General features: G+C 39.2%; 1 protein-coding gene across 1 annotated transcript in view; it reads right to left on the bottom strand.

The window, feature by feature from the left end:
* LOC124776279 (long-chain-fatty-acid--CoA ligase 1) overlaps window positions 1-16,129 on the bottom strand; it is a 188,157-nt gene that overhangs the window by 61,791 nt on the left and 110,237 nt on the right. Inside the window, exon 3 of the mRNA XM_047251182.1 lies at window positions 15,611-15,734. Within this exon, the coding sequence (XP_047107138.1) occupies window positions 15,611-15,734 (124 nt within the window). The remainder of the gene's footprint in view (window positions 1-15,610; window positions 15,735-16,129) is intronic.

Raw genomic sequence — 16,129 nt, 5'->3', positions numbered from 1 at the left:
AACTGACATTTTGTTAAAACTTTATTTTTACAAAGTTGTCAAGCTACTCTACAATACATTACTTTTTCAAGAATTTTGGATAAGGCAGTCAGAAGAGAGATTGGGCGGTAGTTGTTGACGTCAGATGTATTCCCTTTTTTATGCAGTGGTTTAACAATGGGAAGCAATGTATGTTCTTTAAGCATCTCAAATCTCTTCTATCCCATATATATCCAAAAAATATAAATACTGTAGTCCTAGGAGACTTTAACATTAACTTTCTAGATCATGATAGTAGTAGAGCTGACCTGCTACATATAATGAACACATACAACCTCACTCCCATGGTATACTTCCCCACAAGTGCTGGATTGAGTAAAGCTGTCTCCTGAGAATGAGTTCAGTTAATCCAGTAGAATCGCCAGTTTATATGCATTCTCTGTTCAAGTCTCATAATACTTTAATTGATGAGAATAGAAACACCACCAAAACGGCCTCGCTGTGCTGGTACTGCGAACGGCTGAAAGCAAGAGGAAACTATGGCCGTAATTTTTCCAGAGGGCATGCAGCTTTACTGTATGATTATATGATGATGGTGTCCTCTTGGGTAAAATATTCCGGAGGTAAAATAGTCCCCCATTCGGATCTCCGGGCGGGGACTACTCAAGAGGATGTCGTTATCAGGAGAAAGAAAACTGGCTTTCTACGGATCGGAGCGTGGAATGTCAGATCCCTTAATCGGGCAGGTAGGTTAGAAAATTTAAAAAGGGAAATGGATAGGTTAAAGTTAGATATAGTGGGAATTAGTGAAGTTCGGTGGCAGGAGGAACAAGACTTTTGGTCAGGTGAATACAGGGTTATAAATACAAAGTCAAATAGGGGTAATGCAGGAGTAGGTTTAATAATGAATAGGAAAATAGGAATGCGGGTAAGCTACTACAAACAGTATAGTGAATGCATTATTGTGGCCAAGATAGATACGAAGCCCACACCTACTACAGTAGTACAAGTTTATATGCCAACTAGCTCTGCAGATGACGAAGAAATTGAAGAAATGTATGATGAAATAAAAAAAATTATTCAGATAGTGAAGGGAGACGAAAATTTAATAGTCATGGGTGACTGGAATTCGAGTGTAGGAAAAGGGAGAGAAGGAAACATAGTAGGTGAATATGGATTGGGGCTAAGAAATGAAAGAGGAAGCCGCCTGGTAGAATTTTGCACAGAGCACAACTTAATCATAGCTAACACGTGGTTTAAGAATCATGATAGAAGGTTGTATACATGGAAGAACCCTGGAGATACTAAAAGGTATCAGATAGATTATATAATGGTAAGACAGAGATTTAGGAACCAGGTTTTAAATTGTAAGACATTTCCAGGGGCAGATGTGGACTCTGACCACAATCTATTGGTTATGACCTGTAGATTAAAACTGAAGAAACTGCAAAAAGGTAGGAATTTAAGGAGATGGGACCTGGATAAACTGAAAGAACCAGAGGTTGTACAGAGTTTCAGGGAGAGCATAATGGAACAACTGACAGGAATGGGGGAAAGAAATACAGTACAAGAAGAATGGGTAGCTTTGAGGGATGAAGTAGTGAAGGCAGCAGAGGATCAAGTAGGTAAAAAGATGAGGGCTAGTAGAAATCCTTGGGTAACAGAAGAAATATTGAATTTAATTGATGAAAGGAGAAATTATAAAAATGCAGTAAATGAAGCAGGCAAAAAGGAATACAAACGTCTCAAAAATGAGATCGACAGGAAGTGCAAAATGGCTAAGCAGGGATGGCTAGAGGACAAATGTAGGGATGTAGAGGCTTATCTCACCAGGGGTAAGATAGATACTGCCTACAAGAAAATTAAAGAGACCTTTGGAGATAAGAGAACCACTTGTATGAACATCAAGAGCTCAGATGGAAACCCAGTTCTAAGCAAAGAAGGGAAAGCAGAAAGGTGGAAGGAGCATATAGTGGGGCTATACAAGGGCAATGTACTTGAGGACAATATTATGGAAATGGAAGAGGATGTAGGTGAAGATGAAATGGGGGATACGATACTGCGTGAAGAGTTTGACAGAGCACTGAAAGACCTGAGTCGAAACAAGGCCCCCGGAGTAGACAACATTCCATTGGAACTACTGATGGCCTTGGGAGAGCCAGTCCTGACAAAACTCTACCATCTGGTGAGCAAGATGTATGAGACAGGCGAAATACCCTCAGACTTCAAGAAGAATATAATAATTCCAATCCCAAAGAAAGCAGGTGTTGACAGATGTGAAAATTACCGAACAATCAGTTTAATAAGCCACAGCTGCAAAATACTAACACAAATTCTTTACAGACGAATGGAAAAACTAGTAGAAGCCGACCCCGGGGAAGATCAGTTTGGATTCCGTAGAAATACTGGAACACATGAGGCAGTACTGACCTTACGACTTATCTTAGAAGAAATATTAAGGAAAGGCAAACCTACGTTTCTAGCATTTGTAGACTTAGAGAAAGCTTTTGACAATGTTGACTGGAATACTCTCTTTCAAATTCTAAAGGTGGCAGGGGTAAAATACAGGGAGCGAAAGGCTATTTACAATTTGTACAGAAACCAGATGGCAGTTATAAGAGTCGAGGAAAATGAAAGGGAAACAGTGGTTGGGAAGGGAGTAAGACAGGGTCGTAGCCTCTCCCAGATGTTATTCAATCTGTAAATTGAGCAAGCAGTAAAGGAAACAAAAGAAAAATTCGGAGTAGGTGTTAAAATCCATGGGGAAGGAATAAAAACTTGGAGGTTCGCCGATGACATTGTAATTCTGTCAGAGACAGCAAAGGACTTGGAAGAGCAGTTGAACGGAATGGATGGGGTCTTGAAGGGAGGATATAAGATGAACATCAACAAAAGCAAAACGAGGATAATGGAATGTAGTCGAATTAAGTCGGGTGGTGTTGAGGGTATTAGATTAGGAAATGAGACACTTAAAGTAGTAAAGGAGTTTTGCTATTTGGGGAGCAAAATAACTGATGACAGTCGAAGTAGAGAGGATATAGAATGTAGACTGGCAATGGCAATGAAGCATTTCTGAAGAAGAGAAATTTGTTAACATCGAGTATAGATTTAAGTGTAAGGAAGTCATTTCTGAAAGTATTCGTATGGAGTGTAGCCATGTATGGAAGTGAAACATGGACGATAAATAGTTTGGACAAGAAGAGAATAGAAGCTTTTGAAATGTGGTGCTACAGAAGAATGCTGAAGATTAGATGGGTAGATCACATAACTAATGAGGAGGTATTGAACAGGATTGGGGAGAAGAGAAGTTTGTGGCACAACTTGACCAGAAGAAGGGATTGGTTGGTAGGACATGTTCTGAGGCATCAAGGGATCACCAATTTAGTATTGGAGGGCAGCGTGGAGGGTAAAAATCGTAGTGGGAGACCAAGAGATGAATACACTAAGCACATTCAGAAGGATGTAGGTTGCAGTAGGTACTGGGAGATGAAGAAGCTTGCACAGGAGGAGAGTAGCGTGGAGAGCTGCATCAAACCAGTCTCAGGACTGAAGACCACAACAACAACAGCAACAACAACAACAACAGCAACAGCAACAGCAACAACAGCAACAACAGCAACAACAGCAACAACAGCAACAACAGCAACAACAGCAGCAACAGCAGCAACAGCAACAACAGCAACAACAGCAGCAACAGCAGCAACAGCAACAACAGCAACAACAGCAACAACAGCAACAACAGCAACAACAGCAACAACAGCAACAACAGCAACAACAGCAACAACAGCAACAACAGCAACAACAGCAGCAACAGCAGCAACAGCAGCAACAGCAGCAACAGCAGCAACAGCAGCAACAGCAGCAACAGCAGCAACAGCAGCAACAGCAGCAACAGCAGCAACAGCAGCAACAGCAGCAACAGCAGCAACAGCAGCAACAGCAGCAACAGCAGCAACAGCAGCAACAGCAGCAACAGCAGCAACAGCAGCAACAGCAGCAACAGCAGCAACAGCAGCAACAGCAGCAACAGCAGCAACAGCAGCAACAGCAGCAACAGCAGCAACAGCAGCAACAGCAGCAACAGCAGCAACAGCAGCAACAGCAGCAACAGCAGCAACAGCAGCAACAGCAGCAACAGCAGCAACAGCAGCAACAGCAACAACAGAAACACCAATGCAACAGTAAAACAAGTCCTAAATGGTCTTTCAGACCATGATGGCCAATTGCTAACTATCAATGATATATGCCCACACAAGAAGGACAAAGTCTGTAAAAGGTCATTTAGGGTAATTAATAATGAAAATCTCATGATCTTCGACAGTTATCTTCAACTCATTGACTGGAGTCCAATTTATAGAGCACTGAAAGTCAATGACAAATTTAACCTATTTATAAATGAATTTGTGTGCAACTTTGAAGCTGTCTTTCCTCTCAGAACTGCAAAGAACAAGTACCAGAGCCATACCAGCAAACAGTGGCTCACAAAAGGAATAAAAACAACATGTAGAACTAAAAGACTGCTTTATGTTTCTCTCAGAAATACAAATGATCCTGAAAGAAGAGCTCATTATAAAAGGTACTGCAAGATCTTAAACGAAGTTCTAATAAAGGCAAAAAGTGTGTTCATCAAATCAAAAATAGATAATTCTGGCAACAAAATAAAAACCATCTGGGATATTATTAAAAGAGAAACTGGTAGTTACTCAAACGATGCAGAAAACATTGAAGTTAGACATAATGGGAATATCATTGATAAAGGTGAAAATGCTGCAAAAATTTTCAATAAGCATTTTTTGACTGCTGTGGGTAAAATAGGGTGTAATGGTTCTATAAATGAGGCTCTGAATCTTTTACAAAGAAGTGGACTGAGTGCAACACCCCAGATTTGCATGCCTCCTGTCACTGTTGTAGAAATTAAGAAGATAATAAGGACCATGAAAAACAAAAACTCAACTGGTATTGATGGTATTTCCATCAAAGTGTTGAAACACACACACATTTTCATTTGTAAAGTCCTGTGCCACAGCTTTAATGAATCGCTGAGACTTGGAATTGTGCCCGATAGACTTAAATATGCAGTGGTGAAACCATTGAACAAGAAGGGTAACCAATTATCATCCTATTGCACTCTTAACTTGTTTCTCCAAGATTCTCGAGAAACTTGTACACAGAAGGATTTTTGAACATATTAGTAAATACAATATTCTCAATAAAAGTCAATTCAGTTTCCAGAAAAACATCTCAACAGACAATGCAATATATTCTTTCACCAATGCAATTCTTGAATCAAACAATAATAAAATGTCTCCAACTGGAATTTTTTGTGGCCTTTCTAAGGCGTTCGATTGTGTGAACCATGAGATTTTTCTGAGAAAGGCAGAATTTTATGGGTTAACTGGAGAAGCAGAGATGTGGCTTGCTTCCTATTTAAAGGACCGGAAACAGAAAGTCATGGTAAACGACACTAATGGGGAACCAGTGTCCTCTTCTTGGGGCACAAACTGTGGAGTCCCACAGGGCTCTATTCTGGGTCCTCTACTTTTCCTTATTTTCATAAATGACCTTCCAATGTGTGTAAGGGCTAACACAAAATTTACTTTGTTTGCCGATGACACAATGATTCTGGTAGACAATTCAATTCAACAAATACTAATCTTGAGATCACTGTAAATGTAATTTTTCAGGAGACCTTTAACTGGTTTACCTCTAATGGACTATAACTAAATTTTGAAAAAAACTCAATTGATTCAATTCCATGTTGTTGTTGTTGTTGTTGTTGTCTTCAGTCCTGAGACTGGTTTGATGCAGCTCTCTGTGCTACTCTATCCTGTGCAAGCTTTTTCATCTCCCAGTACCTACTGCAACCTACATCCTTCTGAATCTGCTTAGTCTATTCATCTCTTGGTCTCCCTTTACGATTTTTACCCTCCACGCTGCCCTCCAATACTAAATTGGCGATCCCTTGATGCCTCAGAACATGTCCTACCAACAGGTCCCTTCTTCTGGTCAAGTTGTGCCACAAACTTCTCTTCTCCCCAATCCTATTCAATACTTTCTCATTAGTTATGTGATCTACCCATCTAATCTTCAGCATTCTTCTGTAACACCACAGTTCGAAAGCTTCTATTCTCTTCTTGTCCAAACTATTTATCGTCCATGTTTCACTTCCATACATGGCTACACTCCATACAAATACTTTCAGAAATGACTTTCTGACACTTAAATCTATACTCGAAGTTAACAAATTTCTCTTCTTCAGAAACGCTTTCCTTGCCATTGCCAGTCTACATTTTATATCCTCTCTACTTCGACCATAATTCCCACTATATCTAACTTCAACCTATCCATTTCCCTTTTTAAATTTTCTAACCTACCTGCCCGATTAAGGGATCTGACATTCAATTCCATACAATCCAAAATATCGAAGGTGAGATTAATGTTAAATACAATGATGGGAATTTAGCAAGCGTGGAATCAACAAAGTTCCTGGGTCTACTTGTTAATAGCAATCTAAACTGGTCCTTACACATTCCTTACCTGTATAAAAAAAACTAAGCTCAGCAATTTACGCTATTCGTGCGATTGCTTCCTTCAGTAACTTAAATACTTTGAAAGCTGCCTATTTTGGTTATTTTCATGCCCTGATGGCCTATGGAATTATATTCTGGGGAAACCAGCCAAAGGCAAACAAAATCCTCATAACCCAGAAAAAGAGTCATTAGGATTCTGTGTGGTGTCAATTATAGACATTCCTGCAGGAAACTCTTCCAAGAGCTGAGAATACTCACAACAGTATCTCAGTGCATTTTCTCTCTCATGTGTTTCTTGTGTAAAAACCATTCCCTTTGAAATGAACAGCTTGTATCATAACTATGACACTAGGCTAAAAAATGATCTACATCTTGAACAAAAGAATCTAAGTATGGTGCAAAAAGGAGTACACTACTCTTTGATACAAATATTTAATGCTCTCCCTCAGGCAATAAAAATGTCAGTTATTGATCCACCTACTTTTAAAGATCAACTTAAACAGTATCTTCTAAGTAAATCCATTTACTCACTGGACGAATTTATGTATGAGAATATGTGAATTGATTTTGATCTATTGTAAGTCTGTTCAATGTAATTTGTAACTTTTTACAAAAAAAAATTCTGGTAAACATTTTTTCTACGCAATATATTATTCATTGTACAACATATTATAAGAAACAAATGTAAATAAATCTATGTAAATGACACGTTCTACACCCAAGCGATTATCGCTAATGGGTCTACAGAACACGAATGAAATAAATATGTGGCTAAGAATCCCACTTATCTCTTAAGCTTTTATTATCTTGCTGGAAATGCCATCAATTCCATATGAGCTTTTATTTTTGAGAGAGTTTATTATCTTCCTAAGTTCAGAAGGAGAGGTGAGTGGAATTTCAATTGTATCAAATTGTGTGGGTAAGGCCTCTTCCATTAACTGCCTTGCTTCTTCTAATGAACATTTAGATCCTATTTTCTCTACAACATTTAAAAAATGACTATCCAAAATGTTTTTGACTTCCAGCTTCTTGTTTGTCAAGTTTCCATTCGCTTGATGGTAATGCTGTCATCCTGTACTCGTGGTTGCCCTGTCTCCCTTGTAATAATATTCCACATTGTTTTGATTTTGTTATCAGAGGTGTTAATCTCAGACACGATGCACATGCTTCTGGACTTTTTAATAACCTTTCTTACTGGAGCACAGTAGTTTTTATAATATTTGTCTGTTTCTGGGTCATTACTCTTTCTTGTTGTTAGATACAGTTCCCTTTTGTGGTTACAAAATATTTTTATTCCTTTAGTAAGCCAAGGTTTTTTGCATGGTTTCTTATAATTAGATTTAACTACTTTCTTGGGGAAACAGTTTTCAAATTCTCTTACAAGTGTGTCATGAAATAAGTTATATTTTAAATTAGAATAGGATTCATTGTACACCTCATCCCAGTCTAACTGCTGAAGATTTTCCCTGAAATTTCTAATTGTTGAGTCATTAATTGAACAAACAACTTTGGAGGGCAGTTTTGAATTACTGAATGGAGATATGTAACTAGCTGAGCACCATGATCAGAAATGCCATTCTCAACAGGACAAGAATTTATGTTTTAAAACTTATCTTGGTCTATAAAAGTGTTATCTATCAATGTGCTGCTGTCCTTTACTAACCGAGTAGGAAAATTAATGAGAGATGTCAAATTGAAAGAACCGAGCAAGAATTCCAGGTCATTCTTGCTATTACACTCTTTCAGTGAATCAACATTGAAGTCTCCACAAATAACAATTTGCTTTCCCCCGTCTGACAGATAGCGCAACAAGGCATCCAAGTTTTCCGCGAATAAATGAAAGTTTCCTGAAGGGGACCTATATACTGTTACAATTATAAAAGAGCCCTCCTTCAGTTTAGGTTGACAGGCACATGCTTCTATATGTTGCTCTAGACGAAACTTTTTTTCTATCTAAGCTTTTTACACAGTGATAACTTTTGACATATATGGCAACTCCTCCTCTCACGTTATTCTCTCTACTCATATGTGCTGCTTGTTTATAACCACTGATATTTACCTTTTCCGTATCAGACACAATGTGATTCTCTGACAGGCATAGTATATGTATTACATTATCAGATTCAATGTCATCTAAATAAACCAGGAGCTTATCAATAGCCTCGACAGGAACCAATCCAATGTCTAACAGAGTGGTCGCCCTACGCAACTGATCCAACTCCATATTTAGTGGTTCAACTGGGGCTGATAATGCCACACAAAAGCAGGCACCAGCCCAACATTGGTAAGGGCCGTTGCAGAAGCTATTTTCACCAGGTCACACTCAATACTGTAGACCTGATCCCTATCAATACTGTTTCCCACTCCACCCACTATCATCACATGATCCTGCTTTGAGAAACCCTTGCACAAGGAACCTATATCCTCTTGACTTGCACTTGGCTTGAAAAAGTTTGTGACCCGGTATCTGTCACGTAATTTTTCCTGCAAAATCTGGCCCACACGTCTTCCATGGCTGCTACCTAGCAAGAGAACTTTCCTTTTACTTTCTACTAGTTGTAGTGATGGTTGTCCGTAGCACAGCCCAAGGTCTAGGTTTACTTGTAGGGTGACATTTTGGTTGTGGGTTGGTGAAACAGTATTGAATGTATCAATTAATCCTACTTGGCACAATTATTACTTGTTCCATTTGTGTTCTATTAGTGTATGAGCTAACAGGAAAATGTGAGTATGCCTTGCTTTGATTTCACTTACCTTGTTTCTATGATCCTTACACAAAACATACTGACATTCACATTAAATGACTGTGGAAACAAGAACGTTTTTATATTGAAAAATTGCCTGTTAAGTCTCTAAGAGAACACTCTTGAAAGCATCTGAAAACTCCACTTTTGCCAGGCATTTTATTTCTTACTTTTGGGGTGCTCAAGCACTTTTGGAAAATAATGATGCAGAGTAGTCATGATAGGCTATGTATCAATGATAAGGTTCAACATTTCATACAAATATCCAAGATGACAACCATCGAACATTGTGTCAGTGATTTTATTGGAATGGTTAAAGCTATGTTGCAAGTTCCTCCGCAAGTGACAACTTCACCATTATTAAAGTAGTGAGATTAGTTATCAAAAGTAATATAATGTGATGGTTGGCTGGGGATTAAGGGGCTAAACAGCGAGGTCACTATTCCCCTAGCCAAGAGATAGTTCATTTATAATTAGTGGCATCTACCAGAAATTTCAGTGAATTGTGAAAGTATGTGAAAATCGTAAAATCAGGCACTGAAAGCAATATTGCTGTCAGTGATTAGATATCATTTAAGCAGAATTAAAAGTACATGCTTCAGGCTGATAAGCAGATCAGGAAACAGATGAGGGCGCCCCATGACTTGTGAGTGGTGACAGAAACCCCACCTACATCCGAGACCCACCAACCTGATTAAGGGTTAAGACAATTACAGAGTAAAGAGTGATTTGTAGCACGAATATTCATAATAGTAAAAGTGAAAACACTGAAAATGTAATGGCATTAGTTGGACCAACAATAATAAACTAAGGTGAGAGAAATAATTAGCTCAGTAGTTGAGTGGGGTGAGATGAGTATCACAGGTACCTGTGTGCAGTGGGGCTATTCCTCTCATAGCCATCTCACCCCTGATTCATTCTAGTCAATGTGTTAAAGATGGAATATAAAATAAAACTTTGGGCTAATTTTTTATAACTCAGTTGGAGGCAACACAGGATCACATTGATGAAAATGTCGCATGTAGACTGGGCTTTTGCAGCATGTTTCACTTTATTGTGCAAGGTCATAGATGTTGCTTGCTGTCTACAAGAAGATAATGAACTGCAGAGAAGATTATTATTGTTGCACATAAATACATGAAAAGATCCATTACTGTTCAATTACAGTATTAGCAGAAACAATAACAACCATATAATACCCAGGACTAACCATCCAATCTGATCCAAAGTAAGAAGATTAAATGAGTGAGTGTAATTCATCCGTCAAAGTAGTGCAGGGCTATATTTTGAAACATGGAACATGTGCAACTGCACAGGGCAGCAAAATTTTGGGGGTGGCAAAATGTTGCCATTGAAAAATTATTTTTTAAGTGTAATTTTGATGTACATTGCATCAGTCTCCTGGCATGTGTGCTGTATAACCTATATTCAGGTATGTGCTTGCACATGTTATACAAGATACACTGTAAATCATACTTAAAGTGGTACAGTATATGCTTCATAAATTACGGCCGTCACAATTAGGCTAAAAGCATTTAGCCATGAATCTGACTTGTATAAACTTAACGAAGGACAAAAGTAAGTTACCTTTTTACATTAGCGTTAAATTACATGGTCGAGTGGTGGGTTTCTTTACATAAGGATGCTAGGTCAGGTGGTAGGTTTGTTTACGTAAGAACAATGGGCCATTTATGCCAGAACACCCTTTGCTTCACTATTGACAAGCTGCCCAGCCCATACTCTCTGAATAAGTGATTTTTCTAGGATGAGTAGATACAGTTGCACATGATTTATGTTTATGTTTCTTTTATCCAATAGAAACTCACATTCATCCAATACATATTTTGCATCTGTTTGCACATGTATGTATTATTTTGTCCTTATTCCATATATTTTAGCAGTGAAGATATGGGAAGGATAATATGAGCAACCTTTAACTAAGATGGTACAAAATAAGAGCTTTACAAGCATAAATGTAATTTTTGTCATTAATCTTCAGAAATCAGTCTTTCAGTGAAGATGTGTTTCCAAAGAGGTTGAATATCTCTCAAGGTTAGATCTCTGTTTAAAAAAGGAGATCCACACACAAGGTAGAAAATTATAGACCAATATCCCTTCTCCAATCATTTCCCAAAATTCTAGAGAAATTAATGAAAACAGACTCATAAATTACTTAGGTGCTTATTAGCTTCTGAACTGCAATCAACATGGCTTTCGCTCGGGCCACAGCACAGAATCAGCTATCTGTGCCTATACTGAAGAGATTGTCAAGAATCTTGACACTAAAAAATGTGTAGTGGGAATTAACTTAGTTCTATCTAAGGCTTTCGATACAGTAAATCACCAAAGTCTGTTAAACAAGATGGAGGTGTAAGGGGAGATGTGAGGCAATGGTTTGAATCTTACCTTCAAGATAGAACTCAGTTGGTAGAAATCATCATAGAACATAAAAATCAGAAAATCAAGTGGGTTTCAGATGCAAAGAAATCGGAAATAGGCGTCCCACAGGGCAGTGTTCTTGGTCCCTTATTATTCTCGCTGTTATAAATGACATAAAAAAATCCAAGTATTTCTACCAAAACAATGTTGTTCACAGATGACATGAAAATAATTATAAATGATGATAAAAAATGGTTAACCACCACAACTGATAGTCCTGAAATATATACAACAATGGTTTAATGCCAACGAGTTAACACTTAATCTAAGTAAAACAAATTATATACAGTATGGCGAAGCAACCCAAGATATAGACCTCTAGTTAAAACTAATTGATAAGGAGATAGAGAGTATGCAATCCACAAAGTTTTTGGGCATTCTCATTGATCAAAACTTAAGCTGGAAAGACCATCTCAAGTATGTATCCCACAGGCTCAATTTGGCATTTTTTGCATTGAAGATACTATCTAGAGTATGCAGCGCAGAATGTACTAGACTAGTGTATTTTGCTTACTTTCAGTCCATCATGTCTTACAGCATGGTAAGACTAAATCAATCTTAATAGATATCTTCAAATTTCATAAAAGAGCTACTGGTATACAAACCACAATACACAATTCTCCAAGAACTCATTGTAGGCCTCTTTTCAAACAGCTATAAATACTCACAATACCATCACTGTATATATTTAAAAGCATTCTACGTACAAGAGCACATATGAAATATCTACGTACAAACGAGGACTGCAATAATTATAATGCTAGAAGTTATACGAATTCGTTTGTAGAAAGGGTAAGGACAACACAAACCCAAAAACATGTAAGTTATTTTGGAATAAAACTTTACAATGCTCTGCCAGTGTACATAAAGGAAATAATAGACGAAGTAAAATTTAAGACTGAGCTTAAAAATTACCTTTTAAGCAAACCTTTCCAAGACATAGATGAGTACTTTGATTGTGTGTAAATTTATTGCCAAAAATTTAGATTTATTTGCCTAAATTGTGCTTTTAAAAATGCCTTGAAAGTGATATTCCATTATTATGTTCATAGTACTTGTACTTTTATGATAACTTTGTTGTGGCAATTCCTACATCATGTAAGTGATTTAAAAGAAGATAGTGAAATGAAATGAACTGGATAATGGGTAGCTCGCTAACTCGCAAGTTAGCTTCTTGTCAGAGAATCAGGTTGGACGTGCCAAAGAGAATCAGACACTTCGAAGTTAAAATGCATCATGGTCCCGCAGAGAACGTATTATTTGACTAAAAAAGGTTTTACTCGTTGCTATTGGCCAGTTTCAACCAAATGGTCATTACCATTTCGACCTACGGGAATAATTGAAAACAAATTTGCGTTATTTGTTCCATACGCCAATACATATGAGCAAAGCAACCTAATCTCTGTCAAAGTGAGATCAGTTGGGTACTCGATGAAGCCAGACATACCTCAGCATTTTATTTTTATTTATTTATTTATTTATTTGGATTGGGTACGTGCTGTCTGCTGTTAGTTTATGCAGTGTGGTGGTGGTGGTGGTGGTTAGTGTTTAACGTCCCGTCGACAACGAGGTCATTAGAGACGGAGCGCAAGCTCGAGGTAGGGAAGGATTGGGAAGGAAATCGGCCGTGCCCTTTCAAAGGAACCATCCCGGCATGTGCCTGAAACGATTTAGGGAAATCACGGAAAACGTAAATCAGGATGGCTGGAGACGGGATTGAACCGTCGTCCTCCCGAATGCGAGTCCAGTGTGCTAACCACTGCGCCACCATGCAGTGTGAATCAGAACTCTGCCAACAACATTTCAGAAGTTGTTAATGGATATTTTCTGAATAACACTGCAAATGGCGACGGTATGCACTGTGTGTCACGTTTGAATATACACTGACGGGAAAAAATATCGCAACACCAAGAAATAGTTGTCCAACATAAACGAAAATTGGTAGGTGTGTTTCGACATTAAAATTTCGTGCCAATACGCTAGGAACGCCTATGCGGATGCAAATCGGTTTTGCTTCAAATACACGCTGTAACGGTCGTGAACATTAGTCGCCTTTGAGATTGGACATGGTGATATGATGTGTCAAAAATGCCTTTAAGGCGACAAAGACGCCATTATCAACATCTCACTGAGTTTGAACGAGATCTGTACTAGGGCTACAAGAAGCTGGGTGTTTCTTCTGCGATACTACAGAAAGACTTGGCAGCAATGTGGCCACTGTACCCGATTGCTAGCAGCGGTGGTCTCGAAAATGCAAGGTCGTAAGAAGACGTGTTTCGCAAGGCCAAATGGCACTACCGAGAGGGAAAACCATCGTGTTCGGCGTACGGCTCTGGCGCATCGTAGCTGAATGGCAGAAACAATTTGGGCAGCAGTTGGCACCACAACGGCATAAAGAACGGTTAGAAACCGTTTACTCGAGCCAGAGCGTGCATTCCACTGACCCCAGACCACCACCATTTGCGGCTGCAGTGGTGTTTAGCCAGAGCCCATACACGAAAACAGAGTGGAGGCCTATTGTTTCTTCGAATGAAAGGTGGTTCTGCCTCGGTGCCAGTGATGGCTCTGTGTTGGTTAGAAGGTGGCCAGCTAAGGGCCTGAACCCCATCTGTCTGTGTGGTGGTCACACTGGATATTCACCTGTAGCTATGGTGTGGGGTGGAATTTCACATGGCAGCGGGAGCACTCTCACGGTTATCCCATGCATCCTGACTGCAAATTTGTGCTCATTCTGGTGATTCGATCTGTAGTGCAGCCGTTCTTGAAAAGCGTTCCAGAGGATGTTTTCAAACAGCATTACGCTCGCCCACATACCGCTGTTGTGACACAACATGATCTTCAAAGTGTCGGCATGTTGCCTTGGCGTGCTCGATCACCGGATGTGTCTGCAATCGAGCGCATACGGGGCATCTTCGGACGACAACTCCAGCATCATCCACGAACAGCATTAACCGTCACTGTACTGACTACGTTCATCAGGTGTGGATCTCAATGCAACAAACTGACATGCGCCACATGTACAACACAATGCATGCACGTTTGCATGCTTACATTCAATATTCTGGCGGTTACACTGCTTATTAATGTACCCGCTGTTCACATTTGCAATGGCTTACCTCGAACTTACATTAATCTGTGATCTTAAATGTGTGACCTACACAAAATAATTTCCGTAATTTCTTTACCCTACATTAATTATTTTTTGAAGTGGCGATTTTCTTTTCCCGTCAGTGTACTTGTGCCATTACTCGTGGTGCCTGCTGTTGACAACAGCAGTAGAGTCCAATTTACTCTTCGACCTCACGACTGCATTCTGTACTCGTTGGTTGTGTCTCTTTTTGGATGAGTTAGCTGTTAACAATGGTACATAGCATTACGGATTGTTGTACTGGTGGAGTATTTACCGAAATGCACCTTATGTGTGGTCCATTAAATGTAACAGAAGAGAGTAATAACGGCGCTGAAATGTTCGTCCGTCGACGGCAACCCAATTAACACTTCTTTTGCATCTGTTTGAGAATTGTTGTATTACTCTGTGTTTTGCGTAGTATTATAGACCTTCTCACTGTTGTGAAAGTATTTTCCCACAAATTAAGGTACCTGGGGTGACAAACTGAATAAATCGTAATTACATCATTACTCTGTAACGAGCCACCAGAGACCGCGTGTCCCTTGTACCAAGATACTCAGAAAATATCGCTGAAGAACCTCCGAAATTTTCTCCATGGTGTTCTGGTTCACCCTGTATGTGGTCATATGTACATGACACTTGATAATGACAATGTGGTCGAAACTGGCCTATATTTACGAATAAAACATTTGATTGAAATATGGCAGCTCCAGTGGAACTGTGGCATTTTTAAGTGATATCTTAAGTCTGTGGGCGAAAGTATTAAGAAAATATAGAAGTACACATACTTGATTCCTTGGCGCCTTTTCTGAATGAGTCGTACAGGGTCCGGACGTCCTCATCTAAGAAGCTGACGAACTTGCCCTCCTTGCTCTCCTTGTAGAATTTGGACACACGTATCAGCTCAGGACCCTGTAGACAAAAGAGAGAGAGTTTGACATAATGTTCAAGGGTCACTCACGAGGAATGCCTGTTGCACGATTTTTAAAACGTGTGAACTTTAACTAAATAATCCCATTTCTCGCTTGGCGAGTGTGTTCACACATCATATTTAACATGAAAGCTTTTTTCACACCATTCAGTGCTTCATTATGCTTTTGCTCAGGTGGGCACCAAAATGTGCTGGCTCGGCAAATCTCTGGCACGAAGGCTGTTAGGGGGATAATCTATCGTCAGAACTTGGTCAACAGGTGGTGGTAAGGGGAGAGGAGGTGATGACGTAGAGTTCCAGATCACCTAGTCTTCTCGTAGTGCGTCTTTGAGTGAAGCAAGAAGTCTTTTTCCATGAACTCGTCTGACGATTTGGT

The sequence above is a fragment of the Schistocerca piceifrons genome, chromosome 2 (genome assembly GCF_021461385.2).
Source record: "Schistocerca piceifrons isolate TAMUIC-IGC-003096 chromosome 2, iqSchPice1.1, whole genome shotgun sequence".
Classification (NCBI taxonomy): Eukaryota; Metazoa; Arthropoda; class Insecta; order Orthoptera; family Acrididae; genus Schistocerca; species Schistocerca piceifrons.
Note: the sequence above shows the minus strand (reverse complement) of the source record. Positions and strands in the feature narration are given on the sequence as shown.